This window comes from Symsagittifera roscoffensis, chromosome 1 (assembly GCF_963678635.1).
Source record: "Symsagittifera roscoffensis chromosome 1, txSymRosc1.1, whole genome shotgun sequence".
Taxonomy (NCBI): Eukaryota; Metazoa; Xenacoelomorpha; order Acoela; family Convolutidae; genus Symsagittifera; species Symsagittifera roscoffensis.
The window spans coordinates 17,719,751-17,744,123 of NC_087062.1; the positions used below are offsets into that span (position 1 = coordinate 17,719,751).

General features: G+C 33.6%; 2 protein-coding genes across 2 annotated transcripts in view; one reads left to right on the forward strand and one right to left on the reverse strand.

Annotated features, from left to right (window-relative positions):
• Nucleotides 1-24,373, forward strand: part of LOC134839427 (calcium/calmodulin-dependent protein kinase type II delta chain-like) — a 472,172-nt gene that overhangs the window by 74,673 nt on the left and 373,126 nt on the right. The gene's annotated exons all lie outside the window — the stretch shown is intronic.
• On the reverse strand, nucleotides 156-18,693 carry LOC134850401 (gamma-aminobutyric acid receptor subunit alpha-6-like). Its single transcript, XM_063866595.1, has 10 exons — nucleotides 15,858-18,693; nucleotides 12,890-12,975; nucleotides 12,681-12,754; nucleotides 12,105-12,328; nucleotides 11,732-11,827; nucleotides 11,438-11,520; nucleotides 9,637-9,765; nucleotides 9,083-9,212; nucleotides 4,275-4,473; nucleotides 156-601 (listed from the first exon to the last, which is right to left on the reverse strand). The coding sequence occupies exons 1-10, from the start codon at nucleotides 16,103-16,105 to the stop codon at nucleotides 242-244; spliced, it is 1,629 nt and encodes a 542-aa protein (XP_063722665.1). The 5' UTR covers nucleotides 16,106-18,693; the 3' UTR covers nucleotides 156-241.

Sequence of the window (24,373 nt, forward strand, 5' to 3'; positions counted from 1 at the left end):
TGGAAAAGATATCCTGATGTAGATGAGATCTTGGTTGTAGAAAAAAATCTCACAGTTGTAGATCATTTCAAAAAATTTGGGCTGGCAAAAAATTGGAAAACATAACTTGGAAGACATATCTGTGAGCTTATATGTGTTTAGAACAGTTATCAAACGAACTGTTAAATTAGATTTATTCACAAAACTATCAATTATGATTTATAAAACAAAATAGACAAAATTAAGTCTACAAACTGAATATTTAAAGATCATTTTGAACTTCCGCGACTAAATGTGCGACCTCCTTGTTATATTGTTTGGTCGAGTTCATTGTCAAAATCCAGAAAACTACGTTGAACAGAATGAAAGCAAGCGGGTACAAAAAGCGACTGTAAACATCAATTTTAACAGGGTTTGATCCCATTAAGTGCCAGCATGAGTTGCTGTTGATTTGTGGAATTTGAACCTGAACTGCATCTCGAGTTTGAGTTGACCGTAAGTTTGAATCGAACAGAACAGATCGGCGGGTTAAAGTTTGCAGTTTCATGTCTTCTTTCAGAGATTGATGGCTCCGATTGAAATCAGGCCGTGATTGTTTCCTGATGTTTTTGACTGCTTTGTGCTGAAATCAAAAACTTTTAGAATTATAAAATGACACGGCTACGCGTATGGGAGGAGGAGGAGGGGGGGGGGGGTGTTAGGCGTATGGGGGCGAGGTGCCCGGTCAAAGACATTTTATCTTCAGTCAAATTTATTGAGACGTTTTAGCCGGAGACGTTCGTCAAAAAGATTAAATTGAAGAAAATGAATGGGCTTGGCAGACAACAAACAGTAACCCGGGTTGACCTCCATACACCGAAAATGCTTATCATACAATTCCATACAACAAAAATCATTATCATACAATTCCATACATCAAGTGTATGGGGAAAATGCTTGTCATACAATTTTCATACATTTTCGAAAAACAATAGAAAAAAAATCAACCATTTCTGCGGCTTTTTGAGAACAGTTGAACAGACTGGTGACAAAAAAAACTGATTTTAATTTTTTTTTGAAAAAAAATGCATACCATACAATTTCCATATACGACACAAAAATTTTTTTAAGTAATTTTGAAAATTTGCCCCAAAAATTTTTTTTTTGTTTTTTTTTCAAGCGCAAATCGAATTTTGTACGCAAACAAACATTTTCCGAGAAAACCCGGGGAACTAACAAGCAATTATTTGCTCTTCTAAGCTTTCCAATTCATTGCCAAACAATGCGGCCTTGTTTCAATGTTTTTTTTCTCGTCATCAAAAATCATGTGTGAAGAGATACAGTGCTAATTTAAATTAACCGGACAAAACGCGTTAAACTTGAAATTTAAAACGCGTTTTTCTCAAACTGGGTTGAGTTTATGTGAACATTTAAAGCAAGACAAAACTTGCTTAAAAATTTAACAGAATTAATATGGTTTAATTTGTTTTGCGAAATTCGGGCTAAAAAAATTTTACCCCAAAAACGGGTCATTTTGGCTTTTCTTAGTTAATCAAAAGTAGCGCCAAAAATACCCAGTCGATCACAGAAATATTTATATCAAAGTGAGCTCCTTACATAGCCCAACAAACTTTAACGAATGAATAATCTCCAAAAAATTGTATAAGTTAATTTAATTTTGTTTGATAGACAAAATAGGTCGTTTTTACTATAAAAAACGCCAACTACTTATTTAAAAACACTTTTTAAACGATTTACAAAATTTTTGGAGAACAAACCCTTCTTAACGTTTGTTGGGCTATATAAGGGGCTCACCTTGATATAATTATGTCTGTGATCGACTGGATATTTTTGGTGTAGTTTTTGATTAACTAAGAAAAGCCAAAATTACCCATTTTTGGGGTAAAATTTTGGGCCCGAATTTCGCAAAACAAATTACACCATTTTAATTCTGCTAAAATTTAAAGCAAGTTTTGTCTTCATAAATTTTTACATAAACTCAACCCAATTTGAGATTATGTCAAAATTTATGAAGACGAAAGTTGCTTTAAATTTTAGCAGAATTAGTATGGTGTAATTTGTTTTGCGAAATTCGGGCCCAAAATTTTACCCCAAAAATGGGTCATTTTGGCTTTTCTTAGTTAATCAAAAACTACACCAAAAATATCCAGTCGATCATAGACATAATTATATCAAAGTGAGCCCTTTATATAGCCCAATAAACGTTAAGAAGGGTATGTTCTCCAAAAAAATTTGTAAATCGTTTAAAATTTGTTTTTAAATAAGTAGTTGGTGTTTTTTATAGTAAAAACGACCTTTTTTGTCTATCAAACAAAATTAAATTAACTTATACAATTTTTTGGAGATTATACATTTCTTAAAGTTTGTTGGGCTATGTAGGGAGCTCACTTTGATATAAATATGTCTGTGATCGACTGGGTATTTTTGGCGTTATTTTTGATTAACTAAGAAAAGCCAAAATGACCCATTTTTGGGGTAAAATTTTTTGAGCCCGAATTTCGCAAAACAAATTAAACCATATTAATTCTGTTAAAATTTTAAGCAAGTTTTGTCTTCATAAATGTTCACATAAACTCAACCCAGTTTGAGAAAAACGCGTTTTAATTTTCAAGTTTAGCTCGTTTTGTCCAGTTAATTTAAATCAGCGCTGTATATTTTCCACGTGGGGATTGACACACTTCACATTAGATCAACGTGTTAATGATATTTGTGAATGAAGCTAATCTTTTGTACTCGCAATGAGAATCTAGAATTTATAGGGGATCAATCAACAATGCTTAGGCTTGTTAAACGCAAAGTGTACCTTGTAAAAACGAAAAATAGTTTTTCATTGGTTAAAAACTAATACTCATTAAACAATCTAGTTTAAAAGCGCGAATTTTTGATCAGCTTGGACCTCTAAATTTTAATTTGTCTGACTGGATCAAGACAAAATGCCTCGGGTTTTGGCTGAATTGTCTATTTATACAATTGGCTTAAATTTGGCTGCCGGAAATGTTCAAACACGGTCAGGGCTACCCTTTGAACGCTCAAATTTTTATTTTTCCCCGGTAATTTATTTTGCAAAAAACTGAAAACCTTTCAACCAATTCAAAATCTGCTCCTCCCCACAATTCTACCGCAAATTTTGGGTTAATCAGATTGCTTCAATGTGGAATGCTTTCTGAGTCAATCCAATTGCGCTATACGCTATGATTGCCGCATACGCTACGGGCGTGACATTCCCCTTAGGATTTGCCGCATATGCTACAGGCGTGACATTATCCTTAGGATTTCGACCCATTGGTACCAGAAATGCGAACCCTGACCACTAAATTATGACATATATTTTTAGCTTGACCGCCCGTGGGTATTTATCTCCGAGGGCGTCTTTAGCTTAATTCATACTGAGTTGAAGGGAGACACGATTTTTGATCAAACCATTTGGTACTAGATTTTATTTATTTTGGGCCGACCGACTCTTAAAATTTTTTTCATTACATGAACTAAAATTAAGTATAGCAAAAAAAAGAACAATTTTTTTGTCATAAGTTTTTTTTAAAGCATTTCGACATCTATTTTGGTCAAAAATTCCTAAGGGTACATTTTTGGCGCCAATTTAGACTGATTTAACTGGGAGCACATGCCAAAGAAATGCTGCATGCCAGAGTGCCCTAAGTTTTTCTAAGAGTGCCCTAAACCGTCATTTTGGCCCGTTTTTCTTCTGACTTTTTAGAAAAAATTTCCCAGTGTCGAGAAAAACCGGTTTGAAACTTTTGGTTTTTCGTCTTAATCCGAGCTAATAAAGCGAGCGAGCAGGCTTATAATAGCTTATTTTAATGGATTAAAAGCTAACAATAGCTAAATTTAAAACGTTAGAACTTAGTTTTATCCGATTAAAAAAAGTATTTTGAGTATTTTAGCGCATTTTTGGAATCAAAAACTTCGAAAATTCAAAAACCTGAAAAAAAAATTGAACAAATTTTTGAAATTTTTTTTGTATTAATTTTCGTTTCTACTCATTTTTCTAGAAAAATGGTTTTTCACTTTGCTTACTTTATAATGACTGAGCCTTTATAATGAATAGATCCGAGCCTGGCAATAGCCGTTACATTGAGCAAATAGAAATGAGCTGCAATGATGAAATACTGTCTAGAAAGTTTTTACCATTTTAAACACAAGGGACTTTATACTTGAACGTTTAAACAATTTAAGACCATTTCTCGACACGCGTTAAGGGACCTTGCATCTCATTAAATTGAAAGATGGAGGTGCCCCTTTAATGAACAAGACTTTCGCTTGATTTTTGATATCACCTTTAAGTGTGTTTGGACGAATGTGGCAAATGCAAACTCGATTAGTGCGGCGAACACGAACAGGAAGCAGGTGGACAGGTAGATACCCACAGGGGTGCAGCCATGACTGGAAGGAAGACTCCCTATGCACCCAGTGGTCAAGGTCATCATGCTCAAGGCACATGTGAGGGCGATGGAAGTGCGCGCTGCAACCGCCTCTCTGAAAGGACAAAGTGTCGCAAACAATGATACAAAAAGAGACATTTGTTTATAGGATTCTCGAAGCTTAAGATCTCGGAGATTCCCGACCTTCAGATAAAACAACTTGCGACCATTCAGAATCACCTTATATTTGTCATTTGTGTGTAAGCTGGGTAAAAACAATTGATTAAGAGTGGGGCACGCCAATACATCATTTTGAGGCCGGAGCGCGCGCTGGACAAACGCAAGTTTTTTTGGAGAGCCTTGAAAATCAGCTTGGTTGCAAAAAAGTCGACAAAAATTTGAATCTTTTTAGAAAATGCTTTCGAACAAAAATTCTAGAAACGCCCCTGGGTATTAATTAGTTTTCACGAAAAAAAAAACACATTTTGGAGTTCAGACTTGAGCAGCGCTGAATCACAGAAAACGAAATGAGCAGCGCTGAATAGTCGCTTTTTCTTGCTGCGTTTAAACAAATTGTTTTGCTTCGAATTTCTCAATTCTTTCTTTACGTGTGAAATTTCTTTACTACTAATTCCAAACTTATGTATTTAACTGAGAGTGCCTTTAACATGGGATCACGTTTTGAGAAAGATATGTATTCCTCGATGCTGGAAAAGATTTCCGACACCAATGTGAGACAGATTTTCGATAAATTATTGACGGATCTGGGCAAAAAGGATGAGATTATTCTAGATCTTGAGAACAAAGTGGATGATTTGGAGCAAAGAGTATCTGCACAGGAAAGGTATTCTTCTAAGGATTGCCTAATTTTGGAGAACCTGCCAATAGTAAAAAATCAGGTACCGTTGTCACATCAGGTATGCGATTTTTTGGCCCAATTTCTTCAGTATAAAACTAGCCCGAGTAATTTTAAAGCCTGTCACTTGCTTGGAACGTGGAAAAATATCAATTATCCCCCAGCTGTGATAGTTAAATTTTTATGTTTAGGGGAAAAAGTGAAATCTACAACAGAAAATCTTGGTTGGCTAACATTCGAAACCCGAATAATAACAAACAAATTTTTCTCAAGGAAAGGCTTCCACCGGCAGACCGTCTACTCAAACAGTACGCTGATGATTTGGGTCTTGTAAATACCAGTCAGAATTGTCAGGTTAAAATGTTTAAAATGGACGACAGAGGAATTTACAAATCTTTTCCCGTTAGTTCGAAAAAGGCGATTGATGATATGAAACACTTAGCGACTAAGAAATCTGACAAATTTCAGTCGAAAACTGGAAAATCTACGGAAAATTATAGTGTATCTGATTATGAAAGAAATACGACACCAATCAGAGCAAATAATATTCAACGGGCGGAGAATGTTAAATTTATTCTGAAGCAATTACGTGACTCCCCAGAGCAAGAAGGAGAACAATTATTGGAGCAATTATGCAAAAACAGAAAAACTCTTTCAGAATATGTTGTAAATCCCTACGAGGAAGGTTCATAGTTATTCATACATTCTTGCATGCTCTATGGGGTTGGGATTGATGAAGCATACAAGAATTTTTGAGCGTGGCTTGCAAGTCAGCGCCTAATTTTTTCTGTTTCTTATTTTTGTTGATAAATGAGTAAATTATATTATCGAGAACTCCTAGAGGGGAGACAAGTGGGCGTATTAAATAGCAGTTTTCTTTTTTTCTTGAATTTTAGATCTTTGCGATGTCATTATGATGAAGTAAAAATTCTTAGTGACGACTTTGAGGTTAAGCCACCAATAATAGCCCTTTGCGAGACATGGCTAACGGACAATGATCCCTTATCAATTTATTCAGTTAAAGGCTACCAACCTATAATAACTACTAACAGAAAAGGTACTCGCGGAGGTGGTTGTGCATTTTTTGTTAGATCGGATTTAAAGGTGTCAAAATTGCAATTGGAATCAGATCTTGAGTTTCTAGCTATATCTGTTAAAAATGAAAAACATTCGAAAAATTTTATTGTTTTGTATAGAAAACCATCTTCTGCACTAAACGATTTTTTTGAAAAGCTAGAACCTTTCCTGGATACGGTGGCTACTTGGAAAAACCAAACAATAATATGTGGTGATTTTAACATAGATTCACTTGATGCTTTAATCACTAGTGAGAATTTTTTGACATTAATGAACTCATATGGGTTTCTCCAACGCAACTTTGAACCCACACGTGTTACATCTTCAAGTCTGTCTTGTATTGACTATATTTTTACCAAGTCTAGTTTGAACAAAATAAATACTTTAAAAACTGTAATCAGTGACCATTACTCAATTTTACTTGAAATTGATGACTTTAAAAGTAAAAATGACATTAAAACACAGAGCGTTTTCCCAAACATAAATCCATTGAAAAATGACAAAAACCTGACGGATTTCCTTTTCTTACTACATGAAAAACTCAATAAAAAGCAAAGTTCACTAAACGCTGATGAGCAGATAACTTACATTGTAAATAGCTTAACACGTATTTTAGATAAATTTTGCCCATTATCTCAGGTGAATGATAAAGCAAAACCAACTTGGATTACCCAGGATATTAAAAAGCAAATGCAAAAGAGAATTATGTTCTACAAAAAATGGATAATTGATCCAACTCCGACAAATTTAGAGAAATATAAATTGTCCCGAAATTTAACCACATCGCCAATAAGAAATTCGAAACTAAAATTTTACCAACAAAAAATCGAAAAATCGAAAAACAATAAAAGTATTTTTCAGGCATATAACGATTTCATACAAAGCAAAACATCTGCCAAAATAGAAGTCGAAGCTGATGTCTTCAATCAGTTTTTCGCACAAATTGGTAATAAATTAAGTGGTAAAAAAGTCAATCATAAAATTGCCTTAAGGCATGTTAAATCTGTACCTAATTCAATGGTTTTTCAGGAAATAACAACAAAAGAAGTTTTTGATACAATTATTCTTATTAAAAATAAGGGGTCTTCAGGTCCGGATGGTATAAATAATCAAATTTTGAAACTCTCGTCGACGGTTATTAGCGAACCTTTGTCAAAGTTATTTAATCAATGTATAAAGCAAGGAACGTACCCGAATGCATTAAAAATTGCAAAGGTGCTTCCGTTTTATGAAGATGGTAATTGTCAACTACCAGAAAGCTATAGACCAATAAGTTTACTCAATTCGATAAGCAAGGTTTTTGAAAAGATCATTTTTGGCAAAATGTATAAGTTTCTAAGAAAATATCGAATTCTCACACCAGAGCAATACGGATTTCAACCTAAAAAAAGTTGCGCTGATGCTTTATTAGAATTTAACGAGTTCATTCGAGAAGTTATTGATAAACGCCGTTACGGAGAAACATTTTTCATCGATTTCCAAAAAGCTTTTGATACAATAAACCATGAGCTACTTATTCTTAAGTTAGATAAGTATGGAATAAGGGGTAAACTGAACAAACTTATCCGGATTTATTTAACTGATCGCAAACAATATGTTGCTTTTGACCAAAAAGAATCTCGCATAGAACATTTAACATGTGGCGTTCCGCAGGGTTCTGTTTTAGGACCTCTGTTGTTTCTAATCTTTATTAATGATCTTCCGATTGTTTGTAATACAATTAAACCAGTTTTATATGCAGATGATACAACTTTATGTTATTCAACTACAATAAGGACAAATAAATTTGAAAACGAAATGAAAAATATTGAAAAATGGATTGATTGTAATGGCCTGACAATCAACTGTAAAAAGAGCGTTTTTATGAGTTTCGGTAAAAATGTTGAAATGATCAATGTATTTGGAGATAATTTTCAATCGAACTACCAATTGCCTGTTAAATATTTGGGATTAAAAATTGACAATAAACTGAGTTTTAAGCAACATATATGTGGCATTGTTAAAAAGTTATCAACTTTCTGTGGAATAGTTTACAAATGTCGTTTTTCCGAAAGCAAGTCTTCTGTTGTTCTACAGAGCATATGCTCAATCCGTAATTCAATATGGTATTCTTATTTATGGCAATACATATAAAACTCATCTCGATTCAATTTTAAAACTACAAAAACGCATCACGCGGGCTATATTCTTCAAACGCAAATTTGAACCAATAACCCAATATATGAGTGAAAACAAAATTTATTCAGTCTTTAATATGTTTCTGAAGTCTCTCTTCAAAGAATTATTTGAATTTTAAGATGCCCCGATAAGAAGAGTTTTTTGAGTTTATCGAGCCTAGAAAGGCTTCCTCACACCCGCAGCAAGACTAAAAAACAAATTACAAATATAGCTTTTAAATCAAACGCCATGAAATTCTGCAATAGCATAGCATATAGTTTTGTTTTTCAGAATAGTTTACTTCCAAAAGATTTTTTCGAATTAAATAAATCAGAACTGAACCGTTTTCAGGAATCTTTTTTCCATAATTATATTTTTGATAATGAATTCTTACACAAACTGCTCTTTAATTGATGCCCACTCTGGAGACTTTATGTCTCTGCTCTTTAAGTTCTCGAGGTGTCCCACTCGATGGGATGAAATTCTCTTTGGGTCACCCTCCATGCCTTATAATAGTATTCATTACTGTTGTAATGTAGATGGTAAATTAAATTTAAAAAAAAAGACTTTGTTTATGAAGGGCTTCAAAATAACATAGAAAGAGGACATAATTTAGAAAAATCATTCGACTGACGGATTGATGTAGAAAGTGGTCCAGGATATGATGACGATCCAGAGGGATGGTAAGAATATCTGGCCCACGTAGTAGGTGGTCTGTCTCTTCAGCAGATACTGCAACACTAATTCCGTCTGCGCCTCGTCCACTGAAAAACTACCATGTTAAAAGCTTTTATCAAAAAACTGATTACAAGAACAGTATTAAAGTCAGGAGTGAATTTGATCTCCATTTTTCGTCTGCCGAAGCTCTAAATTTTCCTTAAAACCACCTCTGGAGTCATTATACTCCAAATTTGATGAGGAGACCGCGCCGGTGAAAAAATTCTAAAAACTCCTGAAAAGTTTATCTGCCATTTTTTTTGAAAAATCGCCAGTGGCGCACAAGTTTGGCCAAAAAGGGTTGTTCGAATTGGTAATGTTAAAGAATGGTCAACCTCAACGAAATCAAAAAAGAAATGAAACCTTTTTTAACAAAAAACTCTGGCCTTGATTTACGACCGCTATCTAAGAAAAAGCTTGTACATTGGCAATTAAGATACTATTTCAACGATAAATTCTAAATGCACTGACTTGACTTGATTTTGAATTCCCTGACAGAGGTGTTGTGGCTGAGGAAGTCGAATTGGGACATGATGATCTCCTGGTGTGTTATGGCTACCGCATTCCACTTCAGAGAGATCTCAGCGTCGTCAAATCCAACTGATCAAAAAAAAACAGAACAATAACTATCCTGGTTGACAAAAAACGCTTGTCTTATAATTCCCTACCATGGAAAATGCTTATTCCACAATTCTATAGAAAACTAGAATAACCGGTTACTGAGCAAGTAGCACAGAGTGTTCCGACCATAGACTCAAAAAAACACAAAAAAAGTTTACAAAAAAATACAAATTAGTGTCGTTTTTTCTGCGTGGTGAGATAAAAGGATCTAAGCGAAAAACTAGAGCTTAGGCATATTTGACAGTGATAGTAAAATACGCAATTTAGACGCCATTTCTTGAAGAAAAATGATAAGAAAAACAAAAAAAGAATTAAAAAAAATCAAAAACTTTTTCAATTTTTTTTGCAGTTTTCTGAATTTTTGAAGGTTTTGACTCCGAAAAGACGCAGAAAAGCTCAAAAGTTAATTTTATTGCAATGAAAAGAAAAGAATCTGCAGCCTAAAAAAGCAGCCATGAGTTATGAACTCATGGCTGCTTCTTTCTTTTGAACTCATGGAAGAAGCAGCCATGAGTTCAAAAAAATTTCATGGCTGCTTCTTTAGGCTTATTATAGAAGATGGCTTTCTTCGGCAATAAGCCTGCTAGCAAGTGAGCAGGCTTATTATAGAAAAAGCAGCCATGAAAATTTTTTTGAACTCCAAAAAAACTTATTTTTTGGAGCTTTTTAGAGCCATCTGCGAATAAAAAATCTCAAAATCTCAAAATTATTAACAGCCTTCTTAGAGAAATGTTGACCGATAAGTTTCAAAAACGTTGGAAATTGTCGATAGGTGTTTTGCTAACAAAGTTCTAGAAATTTGACTATTGTGGCTCAACTAGCTATTCTGAAAATGGGGAGAAATTCAACATTCGGTTGTGTCTCAGCATTTTTTCCACGCAAAACCAGTACCATAAATAACTAATCAAAAAGGTCAAATAATTTAATTTATCACACTTTTTTCAGTCGTCAGTCGGTCGATATCTAAAAAAGAATTTTAAAAAAGAAATATTTTAGTAACGAGAAAAATCGGTTTGAATTGTTTGCATTTTTTTCTAGTTTAAGCGAGTAGAGCGAGCAAAAATAACTTAATTTAATTGGGATTTTAAAAAATTAAAAAATTAATATGAAAAAACTAGTTTTCAAATTTTAGTTTAGCGTTTCCCCAATACTTAAAATTGCATGAGCTCAGAAGCATGAATCTGAAAAAAATTGAAAAAACTTTAGATTTTTTTTTTTTAAATGTTTTTAGTTTCCTTTTTTGTTTAAAATTTTGCAAAGGTATTTTGAAGTTGTAGAAAACCACGCTCAAAAAAACTATCCCAAATTGAAAAACGAAACGACTGTTTCAAAAATAAATGTGGTTGGAGCTTTTTGTGCTAATTGCACAGCAAATGGCAGTTCTTGTTTCATTTTTTAAAATAATAACCCATGTCTCGGTGGAATTGTTTTTCTCTTGAATTGTTCTGTAGAAAAAGTAGCAATATTAAAAGCAAATTGATAAATCAAGTTATATCTTGGCCAGTGTAATAAACAAATTTTCTCTTTTGCTTGACCTCAGAGCTGTTTATTGAAAGTATGAGGTTTAAAACTGAATTCAAAGTGCAAACTTCACTGTTTTGAAACTATGTACGTACTACACTCCATAAAAATGTTTAGTAAGCAAACTCACGTGGACAAATTTCCAGTTCGCATATTTGGTAGTCGAAGGGAAAGTAAGACAACTGCATGGGACAAGCTGTCTTCAGGAAAAACCTGTTAAATTACAAAAATGTTGTTTTTTTCTTAATTTTTTGGGGCAAATATTGCAATTGAACCCTTTGAACAAAATGGGTAGCGAATGTATGATAAAGACAATACCAATTTGATGAATCACGTGATATATTAGTGCTTCATCCTTTTATCCAAAATTATCTTTCTTTAACGAAAGTAAAATCAAACTGAGATTTGAATCAAGAGTACTTGCCTTTCCACAAGAGTAATTTCTCCCGAAGACTTTATTTTCATAATAGTTCCAATTTTGTCCTCGTGAGTACGAGCTATTTCGGTGTGCAGTCCATTTCTAAAATGATATGATTAAAAGAACCGACAATAATTTCAAATCAGAGAACTCCAGATATGTATTTTAAGGATTTTAGTCCAGTTTGTCGCATGGCTAAACGGCAGCACGCACAACCAAATTTTGCGCACCGCTCAGGAAACAAGGCCCGAGATGTCGCACTAGAATTATTTAATTTTTTTTTTTGAAAATTGGAAATACCCTTGGTCAGTTTCAGTGACAATCAGCCATTATGAGAATCAAAAAAGAAATAAATTGAAAATAAATAAATTCAGTTTGCCTGAAGTAAAGTTCCGGAGTCCAGAGTTTGCGCACCATGTCTGTGTGAACAGACACTGAGATGTCCAACGGGGGAGAGGAAAAAGATGAGAAGTTAGAGTCCAGGTCGAGGTCAGTTTGGGAGGCAGTCGGGTAGCGGAGTCTTGGGTCAGTCCATGAGGCAGTCGGGTAGCGGAGTCTTGGGTCAGTCCATATCTGCGTCATATACAGATCCTGGATCAGACTCTGGAAAAAATAGTTAGTAATAGTACGAAACAACAGCACCTTTTCAGCTCATTTTTGAAGCGGTGGAGAGGTTTGTGAAGAATAACGCTTGATTCGGTAAGAACTGCAATTGCTGAAGGATTTTTATGAATCTTAAAATCAAGGGTTAGCAATCAATGGGTAAAACTGTGCTCAATTAAGGAGTATTTAGCGAAGTCTTAGAGGCGTCTTTAGTGGCTTTTAGAGGGTTAATTGAATTGTGTTTTTAGGATTCTTTAGCTTTTAGGAGAAACTTAAGCACTGAAGTCAGAGAAAAACATGGCCGTTTCTCTCTACGACAATGCTAAAAAAGAGTTAATTTTGTCGTTTTTACCATTTCTGACTCTGAGGCTGGCCCGAGAGACATCACGTACACACTGATCTTCACTTTGTCACTCCCTGCCAACGCTGAACAAACAAAAATGACTGACCGTTTTGACCCCATTGAACGAACAAATTATAATTTTCAAGCCTTTAAACCTTTTGTATTAGTTTTAAAATATTAGTTAATATAACCAAGAGAAGCCGTTGATTAGGTCTGACCTTTATCAGTGGCGTAACTGGGGCGCATTTGCCTGTCGTATGCACGGCTCTCAAGAGTCAGTTTCAGGAACTCAAAAAAGTCCTCCCTAAAAAAGTTAACTAATACATTTTAGGTAATGGATTATGAACTAATTATTGAACTTACATTTTAGGTAGCGAGGAGTTAAGTAATTAGTTAATCAAGCTTTTGCTTGATTCAAAGTAATGCATTAAATTCAAATATTAATATTCCTTAAAAAATATATACTAAGTTCATACTTTTATAACAGGTCCAAAAATTTCTGATCCCTCCTCGTTAAAGTCATCCTCATAAAATCATTAGCGGTTTTCACTTAATTGATTTAAGGAGATATAATTTTTGATTTTTTTTTTCTGTTTGATAACACGTTTGAGCCTAAAACTTCATAGTTTTATAAAAGAGCAAAAAAAAATCTGACACCCCTCAACTACCCTCAGTCTTTAATAAAAACAACCTGTTAGGGATTTTTTCAGTTTCGCTGGGTTAGATCAATTTTTTCCACAGAAAAGCACGGTTTTTGGTCTACTGGTCATACTAAATCAACGCTTAAAAACTAATTGGAATTTAGATAAAATTTAAATATCAAAGTTAAAAATAGCCCAGTGTGAAATTTGTCAAAAAACCTAATTCATTTTTGAACTTTTTACTCGAATGGAACATGTTTGTGACCAAGCTCTCCGGATATCCTGACCATTTCAACTCCAACGGTGGCAACAGTAGCTTTACACGGCGTTTTCTCAAATCGCCAATCGCATTTACTTGTTTGTTTTGTTGTGGCGGCTAAGGTTCAATGTTTTTTTTCTGATATATGCTGAAGTTTTATGCTTTCTTGTGTCAAAGGATTAAGGTGTTTTATTGTCAAAAAGTAACTGATTTGCCAGAATTCTTTAAAAACAAACAACAGAAAAAGCCTCTTATATAATTTTGACCAGCATATATTCTTATAGTTAAGGTTAAATTTAAGCTCACAATTTAACCGCTGTTTTTCAAAACCACAAAATCTCTTGGAAATTATTTGGTTCTTTTTGCGACATTCTGTAATCTCCTCAATTAGAAAGGATCGTTGCTGTAAATTGTCGTGTGCTACAATTTGACGCTTGGTACAAAATGTCGTCTTTCAATTTTGCTACGAATATCCGCTTGACACCTGAAACCTGAAAATTAATATCCTATGGCGATCTACAGAAATTATATGCAATTTGTTAGAGAATATATGAAAAATTGTCAAATTTAAGATATGCTTCAGAAACAGGTCATTTTGATGATCGTTATTCAGGCTTCCGGATATATGTTTTATAACTTACGGATATACTTTTTTGTATAATCAATATCCGGCTGCTGCATAACTCGAAGACTAGTAGAAGTTGCTGTTTTCCCACCACTCAAATTGTGTGTATATTGGCACCGAACGCGCATTAACAATTTTTTTTACAGTTGTTCAAAAAACAATCTCGCAAAATAATACCGAATGCTGGAACTTTTGGAACAGTTGGCAACCAAAATTTGGAAAGTGGATTCGCCAACATATTGTCCATAACCTTAGAAAAGTTCACCTTAGAAACGATTTTTTTTCTTATTTGATCCCAGGGCAATAATATCATGGTACCGCGCCAATTCGCAGTACAAAAGACAACTCACAGAAATACTTTTAAAAAGACAACCTGCGAAAAAAGACAAGTCGTATAAAACTCGTTAGAACAAAAAATTCCCATTTAATCTGATTGTGGAACAAAAGAAACGATAGAACATCAAAGCCTTTGCGGCATCAAAAAATTCTTGCTAGGAAAGGGTTTACAGATAAAAGTCAAATGAAAGAGCTTCCAGCTACAAAGTTAGATCGTTGTTTTGATAGTTTTTAAAAATTTAAGAATGTCCTCTGTTGCAATTGTTCAGATATGACCAAAGGTGCTCATTCTCAGCTGTTGTTGCGTAGAGAATTTCTAGTGCCAACTTCAAGTCGCATTCAGGAATGGGAGCCAGCGCAATATATGAATGTACCTTCTTTCTTAAGTTTTTGTCTTGTGAAATGGCAGTCTTAATTCTTGTATTTTGCGCCAAGTAGCTTACGCAAAACGAAAGAAGCACACTTTAAGAGACTCTGTATGGTTGTTCCTTTGCGTTTTGCGCTCTCTTCTAAGTTTTTGATTCACATTAAAACAAATTGGAACAAAAGATGCAAGACTCGTAAAAACTATCAAAACGATAATCTAATTTTGCAGCTGATAGCTTTTTCATCAAATTTTAATTAGTAAAACCTCTTTATATCAAAAAATTGGCGCCAAAAACGCTTTGATGTTTTACCGTTTTTTTGTTTAACATTTAGAATAAACGAAAAAATTATTTTCTTACATGTTTTACACGAGTTGTCTCTTTTTGCAAAATTTTCTTGAAAGATATTGAGTTTCAATTGTCTAAGTCTGTACATTATCCGTCATTTTCCCAGAGAGTCGGAACAACAACGACTTTTCGTATCATGCCGAGGCCATAAATGTTTCGATTGATTTTTAATTTATCGGATTTTTTTTCGAAAATTGAACCTCCACAATTAGTTTCACAATAAATTAGGCGTCAACTAGAGCAATACTAGGTCCCTAGTTCAATTTGAAATATGTCAAACTGATTTGAGAATTAACTTGTCTCAGTTTAATTTGGAATGGTTTATGAGTTAGTTTATTTTATTTCTTGAAAACCATTAGCATTTTGAATAGATTCGCTTATAGAAGTTTAGAAGTTTTGCTCATTTTTTGCCATATTTGGTAAATTGATAACTTTGAAACCCATAGTTTTTTGAAAAAATGGTTATGCTTGAAAAAAAATTGAGCTTAAGTCATTGGCTTATGATTTCGATAACTATCTGAAAAAGGGCGCTGAGTACATATTAATTTTTTATTGAATTTTCCCCTTGGAAAACTTTCAGATAATAGGAATAGAACTTGTTTGTAATCTTACTGTGCCTTCCTTGTTTTCTCCTGGACCCATTTTAGCTCCAATATCTCACACCAGTTCCTGTTGGCCACTTCACACACATAGCCAGACTTCATCACCTTGGACGAAGATCCGTTTTTGGAACTTGCAATCTCAACATCATCAACATCATTTGCAGGTGATTCTTCTTTGAAGGTCGAATAAGTTGGCGAACCAAGATGCCAAAATAATTGTAGAAAAAGAAGAATACATTTCAGCATAACCAGACTCATACCTAGATTGCAAATGGAAAAATGAATTTAACTACTTTACCAGGTTTTTGTAATGAAATTAAGGAATGGATTATGTTGGTAAATGTTTTGCAAATAAATTTCACATATCGAAGTAAAGCTGCACGTCTAAAAGTGAAAGCAAGATGAAAAAAGGGGCAGAGTTTAGACGTTGTTGAGAAACAATAGCTTGATCTGAAGAGCCGAAATGAATAGTAAAAATGGAAAAAGGAGTTTCACAATGAAGTTAAACGGAGATTTGTTACATGTGGTTTGTGGAAAAAATTAATATGTTCTAATAAAAACCTGTATAATTGCGCCATACTCCGCAAATTTAAAAAAAAATTAAAGTTATTTCGTCTTCGTGCTCAAAGAAACTTGGGGTCTTCTCGATCAAGCATAAAATGGGGGTTTTTGGAATTGCAGCTCAAAAATTAAAAGTATGAAAATGAAGCAAACGCAATTCTTGTTAATCCTGATACCGATCCGGGATTGAGAGCATTGAATTCAACCCCGAAAGTTGCAAAATTGCAAAACAAGCAACATTCGGGAACACATTTTGGACTCGGGAACACAGTTTGTGTGGAATTTGCCACTACATTAGATAAACCTGAGTCTCCACCAAAATAACCTAAATAATTTTTTGACTATATTGATCCAGATTTGTGATTAAGAGTTCAACTTTAATTTTTTATCGTTTAGGGGATATAACCGAAAAGACATGAATTTTGAACTGTTTTGGGCCAAAAAGACAGCAGATATAGTCTCACTTGTAATAGGAAAATTCCTTTTGAGTAGAATGGAGCAGCAGTCTTAAAGGGGCAAATACTTTCTCCCTCAGGAAAACGCTCATTATTCTATCTTTTCTCCACACGAAAAGTGCCTCTTCTTATTTTCTTATTAAGATTTTTTTCCCACCCGCATGAAGTAAGTTGGTCGACAGATATAAGCATAATACCAGGAGCACGATCCCTGTAAAAAGCAAAAACGAGGTGTCTGCCTTCCCACTCTCGCTAGCGGTTTTGAGGTGGGTGGATGTCCAAAAACGATTAGTATAGAAGTTACACTATCATAACGAGGTCCAAAAAAATAAAAATTGATGTTACACTTAGCACTAGAAAAAGAGAGGAAGAAACGATTTATACAAAAAGCCTACACGTGGAGATATCAACGCTAGGATTCGAAGAAATAGCCGTATTGGCGCAAAAATCTTTTCAAAATATGAAAAACGTTACAATACAAGTTTTTCAACAGATCACAGGATGCAGGTTATACATTGGAATCGTTCCACGCTGCATTGACTGCACAAACAGTAGGGTCTAAGCTCGGTACTCTTGAAGACGAGTTGTTGAGAGGTATAATCATTTCAAAATTGAGAAATGCAGTGCTGCAGGATACGTTGAGGTATGAAACACTATCGCCAGATGTAGTGCTCGAAAAAGCTTGGAAAATTGAGTCGAATAAACAGACTACTCTGGCATTTCAAAAATCGAATGCGGTTACTGCCAGTACACGTCATTCCGCGGGATCGCCCAAAAAGATGAAAACAAGAATCTGTAACAGCAGAGGGTTAATGATATCTGTACACGAAAAAACCGAATAGAAACCAGTTTAGAAGGATCGTAGAAACACGAGTAGACCCAGCTGAGAAAAAAAACCGTGCAACAGATGCGGCCAATTCTTTCAGAGGGACATTTAAAGAAATGTTCTGCTATGAGAAAATCATGAAAAAATTGAATAAGCCAAATAATTTTGCAAAATTGTGACCGTTCTAACGAGATAACAAACTGACTGAGGATAGGGAAAGTTCGGATGAAGAATGTAACTGACACAAGAATTTGATTATTAAGATGAATTTGAAATGATGTCAAAAGAGCCAAAAACTACATCGATGACACAGATCGAACGATGCATGGAGAACAGACTGCAAAATGAAAATGAGGTTCATAAAAATGGAACCATGACTCAAATGTTCAAAAATTTGATATCCGCAGGGACCCTAACCATAAAACAACCAAATCATTTACGGCGTCGGTCAGAATTGATAACCAGATAATTAATATGAAATTCGATACAGGGAGTCCACTTTCTTTTCAGAACTATGCAACTGTGAAACCAAAAATGGAGCTTTCAAAGAAGACGAAATCTCAGCGGAACAATTAAATCTTTAAGCACAGTTTGTTGATTACTTTGTGCGAGCAGTCGAAAGGTTGAAAACAAAAACTCAACATGAAATGTAAGAAACTGTTTAACCCACAAGGGGAATCTAAAAACCATTAGATTGCCCCAGTACTTATCACCATAAAAAAGACAACTCTATCAAATTGGCTTTGGACGCAAAACCATTCAATTGTTTAAAAACAAAAAACAAAGGCCAAACGTAGATGATTTTTTGGATGACCCAGGTCGGATTGTAACGGTCAATGCAGCTGGAACACTACACTTTACAGTGTACTCCATCTAAAATACGTCTACAATCAAGTGAAACTGATTGCTGAAACAGCAAAGCAATGCCGGTATTTTTATTGCGGATCAGTGCAAGGCAAGATATTTGTCATGAACATTTTTATTGAGATCGATGTTAGTAATAGTTTATCTAAGAATTAGTTGGTATTTATAAGTCAAATTACTGTTATGATAACAAAAAAATTAAAAGGCCAAACTATGATTTAAAAAAGTGAATTCAAAGAAATGAAGTTTGTGTATATAATCCGATCGTCATGATTATGATAAAACGTATCGAATAACCTTTGATTGATATTCCATACTAAATAAGCATATAATATGATCAAAGTTTCATAAACGTATTGTCTCCTCAAACTTGAAAGCAAACAAGACTGCTCGTATCAGGGCGAAGCCCTGAATGTTCCCACTGCCTTTTAAGGTTTATGGAGCAGTAGGAACATAAAAAAAATTAAATGTAAAAAAAATAAAATGAAAAAAAAAATTCTTAAATTTGAAATTTTTATATGAAATCATCCCCCCACACGCCATATAAAGTACAAAAGAACAGATTTCGCTCATTGTAACAAATTAATTATGGCAAATAAGTTTCTTTCAAGCAATTTGGAACAATTTTTAAGACGGATTAAATCTACGCTAACGCGTTAATAGCGCGAAATATATCGCGCGTTTATTGTCCCAAATTGGCCAAAATGGAAATCTTTAAACCCCCATAACTTTACGAAAAATGATCACAGGAGAAATATCCTTTAAAATTTAAGCGCAAGACAACAATGATATAAAACAATATAAAAGAAATTCCGTCAAAAATGGCCAGGTAAAAAGTCGAAATTTGTCTGAAGAAAAAAACAACTCTGAAGAATTGACTCTCCTGGGGAAAACGTGTCAATTTGCGGTCTGCGCGATGTCATGCTCTTATTTATTGCTATAGTTTTGAAGTAAAGAGTGTTTATCTAGTTCCGGTCGGATAAAATCAGTATTGCTGTTTTCGTTAGGGTAAAACTGGCAGTTTACTCGAAATTTTTAGACTGTTAAGCAAGCCCAATTTTTCTCTTCTGGCTTCTTCAATTTGCATGAAAGAAAAAAAATTTTGTGATCTCATTTTATCGCAAATGTTTTGCGTCGGAACTTGTTAACTGCCCCCTCCCTTTTGGGGTGGGAGGAGGGGGTATTTATTTAAAGAGATATTTTGTATTACTTGAGCGTGAGCGTGGTTTCTACGTTTTCTGCGTAGCAAGCCAGTCTGCTGATCTGAACACTCTGTTTTGATTTGTACCCCCGTAAACACTTTTGGAGACCACTACTAAGTAAATTGAAAAACATTGTTATTTGGGGTAATAAATGAATCAAATAAAAATATTTGAGTTTGCCTGTCAAAAGATTGAATCTGTTTATAGCTCTATTTAATAGAATTTATTACGGCTGCAGGTTAATTTGGTTTCAGGAAACAGTTTCAAAGGTTCAAGAGCTAAAATAACTAAATAGACCTACGACAAAATTATAATTGACCATTCGAACCAAAGAACAACAAAGCTATTACGATTCCAGAACATTTGGCGAAACGGAACCAAAATATTTAAAAATTATCTTTTTGGAACTGCTCTCAAATCAAGTCTAAGTATTTATGTTCCCTCTACTAAACGCTAGGAGGGAGAGTGAACTCGCTACTGGTTTCAGAGCTCTCATATATTTAAGGTTCATTTGTCAGTGCCACAAAAACAATGCCATAAAAACAAAATTGTGAATTATATTCTCGCATTTGAAAAGTTCCTCGATATTTTGCACATTTGACTGGCGAAGCCCTGAATTGAATGTTCCGACTGCCTTTTAACGTCGTCTATGAAGCAGTAATAACATCAAAAAATTAAACGTAAAAAAAAGAAAAAAATATAATGAAAAAAAAATTTGTAAAAAAATTTGAGAGTTTTTGTGAAAATCTTCCCCCCACACGCCATATGAAGTGCAAAGTGATAAATTTCGCTTCTATTAACAAATCAATTAGGGTAAATAAGCTTCCTTTAACCAATTTGGAACGATTTCTAAGACGGATTAAATCTCCGCTTACGCGTTAATAGCACGAAATATATCGCGCGTTAATAGTCCCAAATTGGCCAAAATGCTAATCTTTAAACCCCCATAACTTTACGAAAAATAATCACAGGAGAAATATCTTTTAAAATTTAAGCGCAAGACAACAATATCTTTTGAATGATACAAAAACAATTTGACAAAAACGGCTAGTTAAAAAGTCAAAAATTGTCTGAAGAAAAAAACCCACCCCGAGCACAAATATTCCGTTATTTTCGTATCGAAAGTCGGAACAAAAATGATCTGAATACAATCTGGTGTTTATTCAAGATATGTGAGTTGGCGTAAAATACTTGGTCTCAAAAATGCTCCCAGTTACGAAATCGAATCACTGTGATTACTGAGAAATTAATTTATAAAACTTCCCCATCTTTCATATGATTGCGTAAAAAAATAGAACTCCGAAACCTATTGAAATAAAAAAAGAGATAACTGTATTAAGGTCTTTTCGATTATACCCCCTAAATGAATAATTTTGTCAATTCAAAATAGATGGCAAATTTGTCATTAGGGTTCCTAATTTTCGCGCTTTCAATTGAATTTGATTTTTGAACCGCCAAATATATCAATTTAGGGGAGTATGACCGAAAAAATACTATTATTATAAATTAATCATTCTACTTGTGGCAAATCAATTTTCCTGGAAACCAAAAAACCCAGGTGGCGAATCTTCTCAAGGAAGGGTAAATTTTTTTGGAAAATTTGTCAATTTTTTTTGGTCAAATTAAGCGAGCTTTCTTAAACACTAAAGAGAAAATATTTTGTCATTTTATTCGACTCGGAAGGAGGCTTTTGAAACAAAAAAAGTCGTTTTTGAGTAATTTTTTGAAAATTTTGACAAAAGAAATCGGTTTTTTAGGCACGAGTTCCCAGTTATATACCCAATGGATTAAAAAGTGTTCAAAATGCCAGCATAAATGTAATTTTTGAAAAAAATTTAAAATAAGACGATTAAGTTAGGGGCAATTTATAAGTAGGCTGGGCTGGGCGTTAGTGCATAACTGCAACACAAAACCAGCCGCGGTTTTTGTTTTCATTTTCATAAAAATTATGAATAATTTTTAGGTTTTGAAGAAGTTGCGTAGACTGTTCTGAAGGGGGGTCGAGAAGAATGCTATTTTTATCTTCAGTAATGAGTTTTTGAAAGTTTATTTTTTTTACATAGTAAAAAAATTTGTTTTCGGGTGTGTTTTAATTTTTTCCTTGTTTTTGTTTTCCACGCAAAATCAGCTAGCACAAAAATCATCGGAGACAGTTGAGTAATTTATCTCACTAATTATCTAACAGTTGTAATTTGAACTACTGAAAGTTTTTTGAAAAATTGTCCAGTCCCGAGAAAAACCGACTTGAAATTTTTTTTTTAATTCGAGCGAATAATGCGAGCAGCAGGATTACAATAGCTTAATTTAATGGCTTAAAAGCATATAAAAGATTAGTTTAAAAATTTAAAACCTAATTTTACACGATTAACGTGAGATTTTTGTGAGTAGTTTAGCGCCTTTTTAAAATCAAAAATTTAAAATAAATTTTTTTTCTAGTCTATTTTCTAGAAAAATTGTTATTCATTTCGCTTATTTTACTATCATTGTCAAATATTCCTAGTCTCTAGTTTTTCGCTCAGATCTTTTTTATCACACCACGCCGAAAAAGCGGCACTAATTTAAAAAAATAATCTTATTTTCTAGGACTTTGGTCGGAATGTTCTGTGTTACCTGCTATCCTTGCACCATTTAAAATTTCAAATAGTCAAGAATTTTCAAACAAATTTTACAGTAAACTATGATTTTTCTTTGTATGAGTCAAATCATAACAGAAAAGTTTTTGTTACACCAAAAAAATACGTAACGTTTTTTCTCACATTGTGGTCAGAACACTAAACAAAATTGGATAAAAAAATTAAAAATATCATTGAAATTTAAAATCAAATCTACAAATTTTGATTTTAAAACAGATTAGAACGACCTTATCTTAGCAATGACGCTACAATAAACTTGTTTTACATAAAGAAGAATTTGTTGATCATTTGAAAAGTTTATCCAAAAATAAAATCTTTGGACGATAACCAAGAAAACTATATGGCTGCCTCACAATTGGGTCTTCATCAGCAAATATATGTACACTACAGTTTATTTTTTAACCATCAATTTTTTAAAATGCGTTTTCGAAAAAGTTCAAACCGTGTATGCGAAGCAGAACAGAATTTAATTGATTAGTTTGAAAAATCGTTAAGTCCTCGATTAGCTTTTCTCTATTGCGTAGAAAAAAATCGAAAAAAATTGCGCCGTTTTTGAGTTTTTCTTGTAACGGCCAGTCAATTCTGTATTCTAGTGGTACTAATCAAACACTAAAAAGAAATAAGACAAAATTGAAACAAAAATTGGATTTTTTTTCTTGATATTAAAAAATGTTTTAACTGATTTTTTCATCATAAATCATTGTTTTTTGAACTTTCTTCACTGTTTGCAAAATTTCCACCTCTCCTCGTATATCCAGTTGCTGAAACTTATAAAATTTTTCTGATTGGTGTATTTTTTTAGATCAATTTTGACAATCGAAAATATAGTTTAAAAAAAAAACTTTGCAAAAATACAAAAAATTTTCACGCAGAATATTTATTGTTTAAAAATTTATTGTATTTCGAGCATTTTTTAAAAATTGCCAGTTTAGGCACTTATTTTCTAAAACAGTATATATCTATAGTTACTGAAGCTTTTTTACCAAAATTCATTTGATGCCTGTTAAAGGGCAGTCGGATTATGCAGTGCTTTGCCCTGATATAAGAAATTGCAGCCGTTTTTGCTACATCAGTTTTATTTGCTAATCGCAGCCTCGTGATTGGAAAATTGTTTGCATGAGAACAATCTTTTCGTGGCAAATTTTGAATTTTTAACCAGTCATTTTTTACGCGAATTTTTCTATCATTTGATAATTAGTAATTTGATAATTACTACTTTTTTTAAGATATGGGTGTGAAAAACTGCCAATTTTTAACACTAATCGGCAAATTAAATCAACCCAAATTTAATTGAGGCAAGCAACTTGGTCCTAATATGACGTTGCCAGGCACAAATGTTTTTTTTTCATTTAGTACTTTGCATAGCGTGTTCGCTAATAAAAGACCAATAACTATTTTGTTTTTAGTTCATCATTTTGGCCAGCAAACTTTTCTATCGACGTTAACGGGCAGTCGGTTGGAAAATTCTGCCAGTTGAATCATTCTGGTAGATGTAACATTAAGTTCATAAGATAACAGAACGTTTGTGGTATATGTATAGTCTGATAGTTTTCTATACAATTGACGAACAATTTAATTATGAAAAAATTGATATTCAATTGATAAATATTTTTTCGAGACCCGATATAATAACTTAATAGCTAGCAATTAGCAACATCGCCAAAAGTTTTGTGGTATATTTATAGCAGTTTTGTTCTTTGAAGGCTAAAATTATAAGCCATTCACGTGTTCAACGCTTCAACGCACGTGTTCAAAGTCTGTAATAAGAACCATAACAATTGAGTAAAATTTCAAATATAACGGTTTAATAACTCAAATACACCCATTCTAAGTTTTTGTAACGATAACTGTGGTCCATCAAATCTGCGCTAGTTGCACATAAGCTAGTAACCCTTGACTTCATTGGAGGAGGGAAATTTAATATTTGCATAAAGTTCAATCCTTCTTTCATGCTTCGCTAACAAAACATTACTACTACTAAGCAG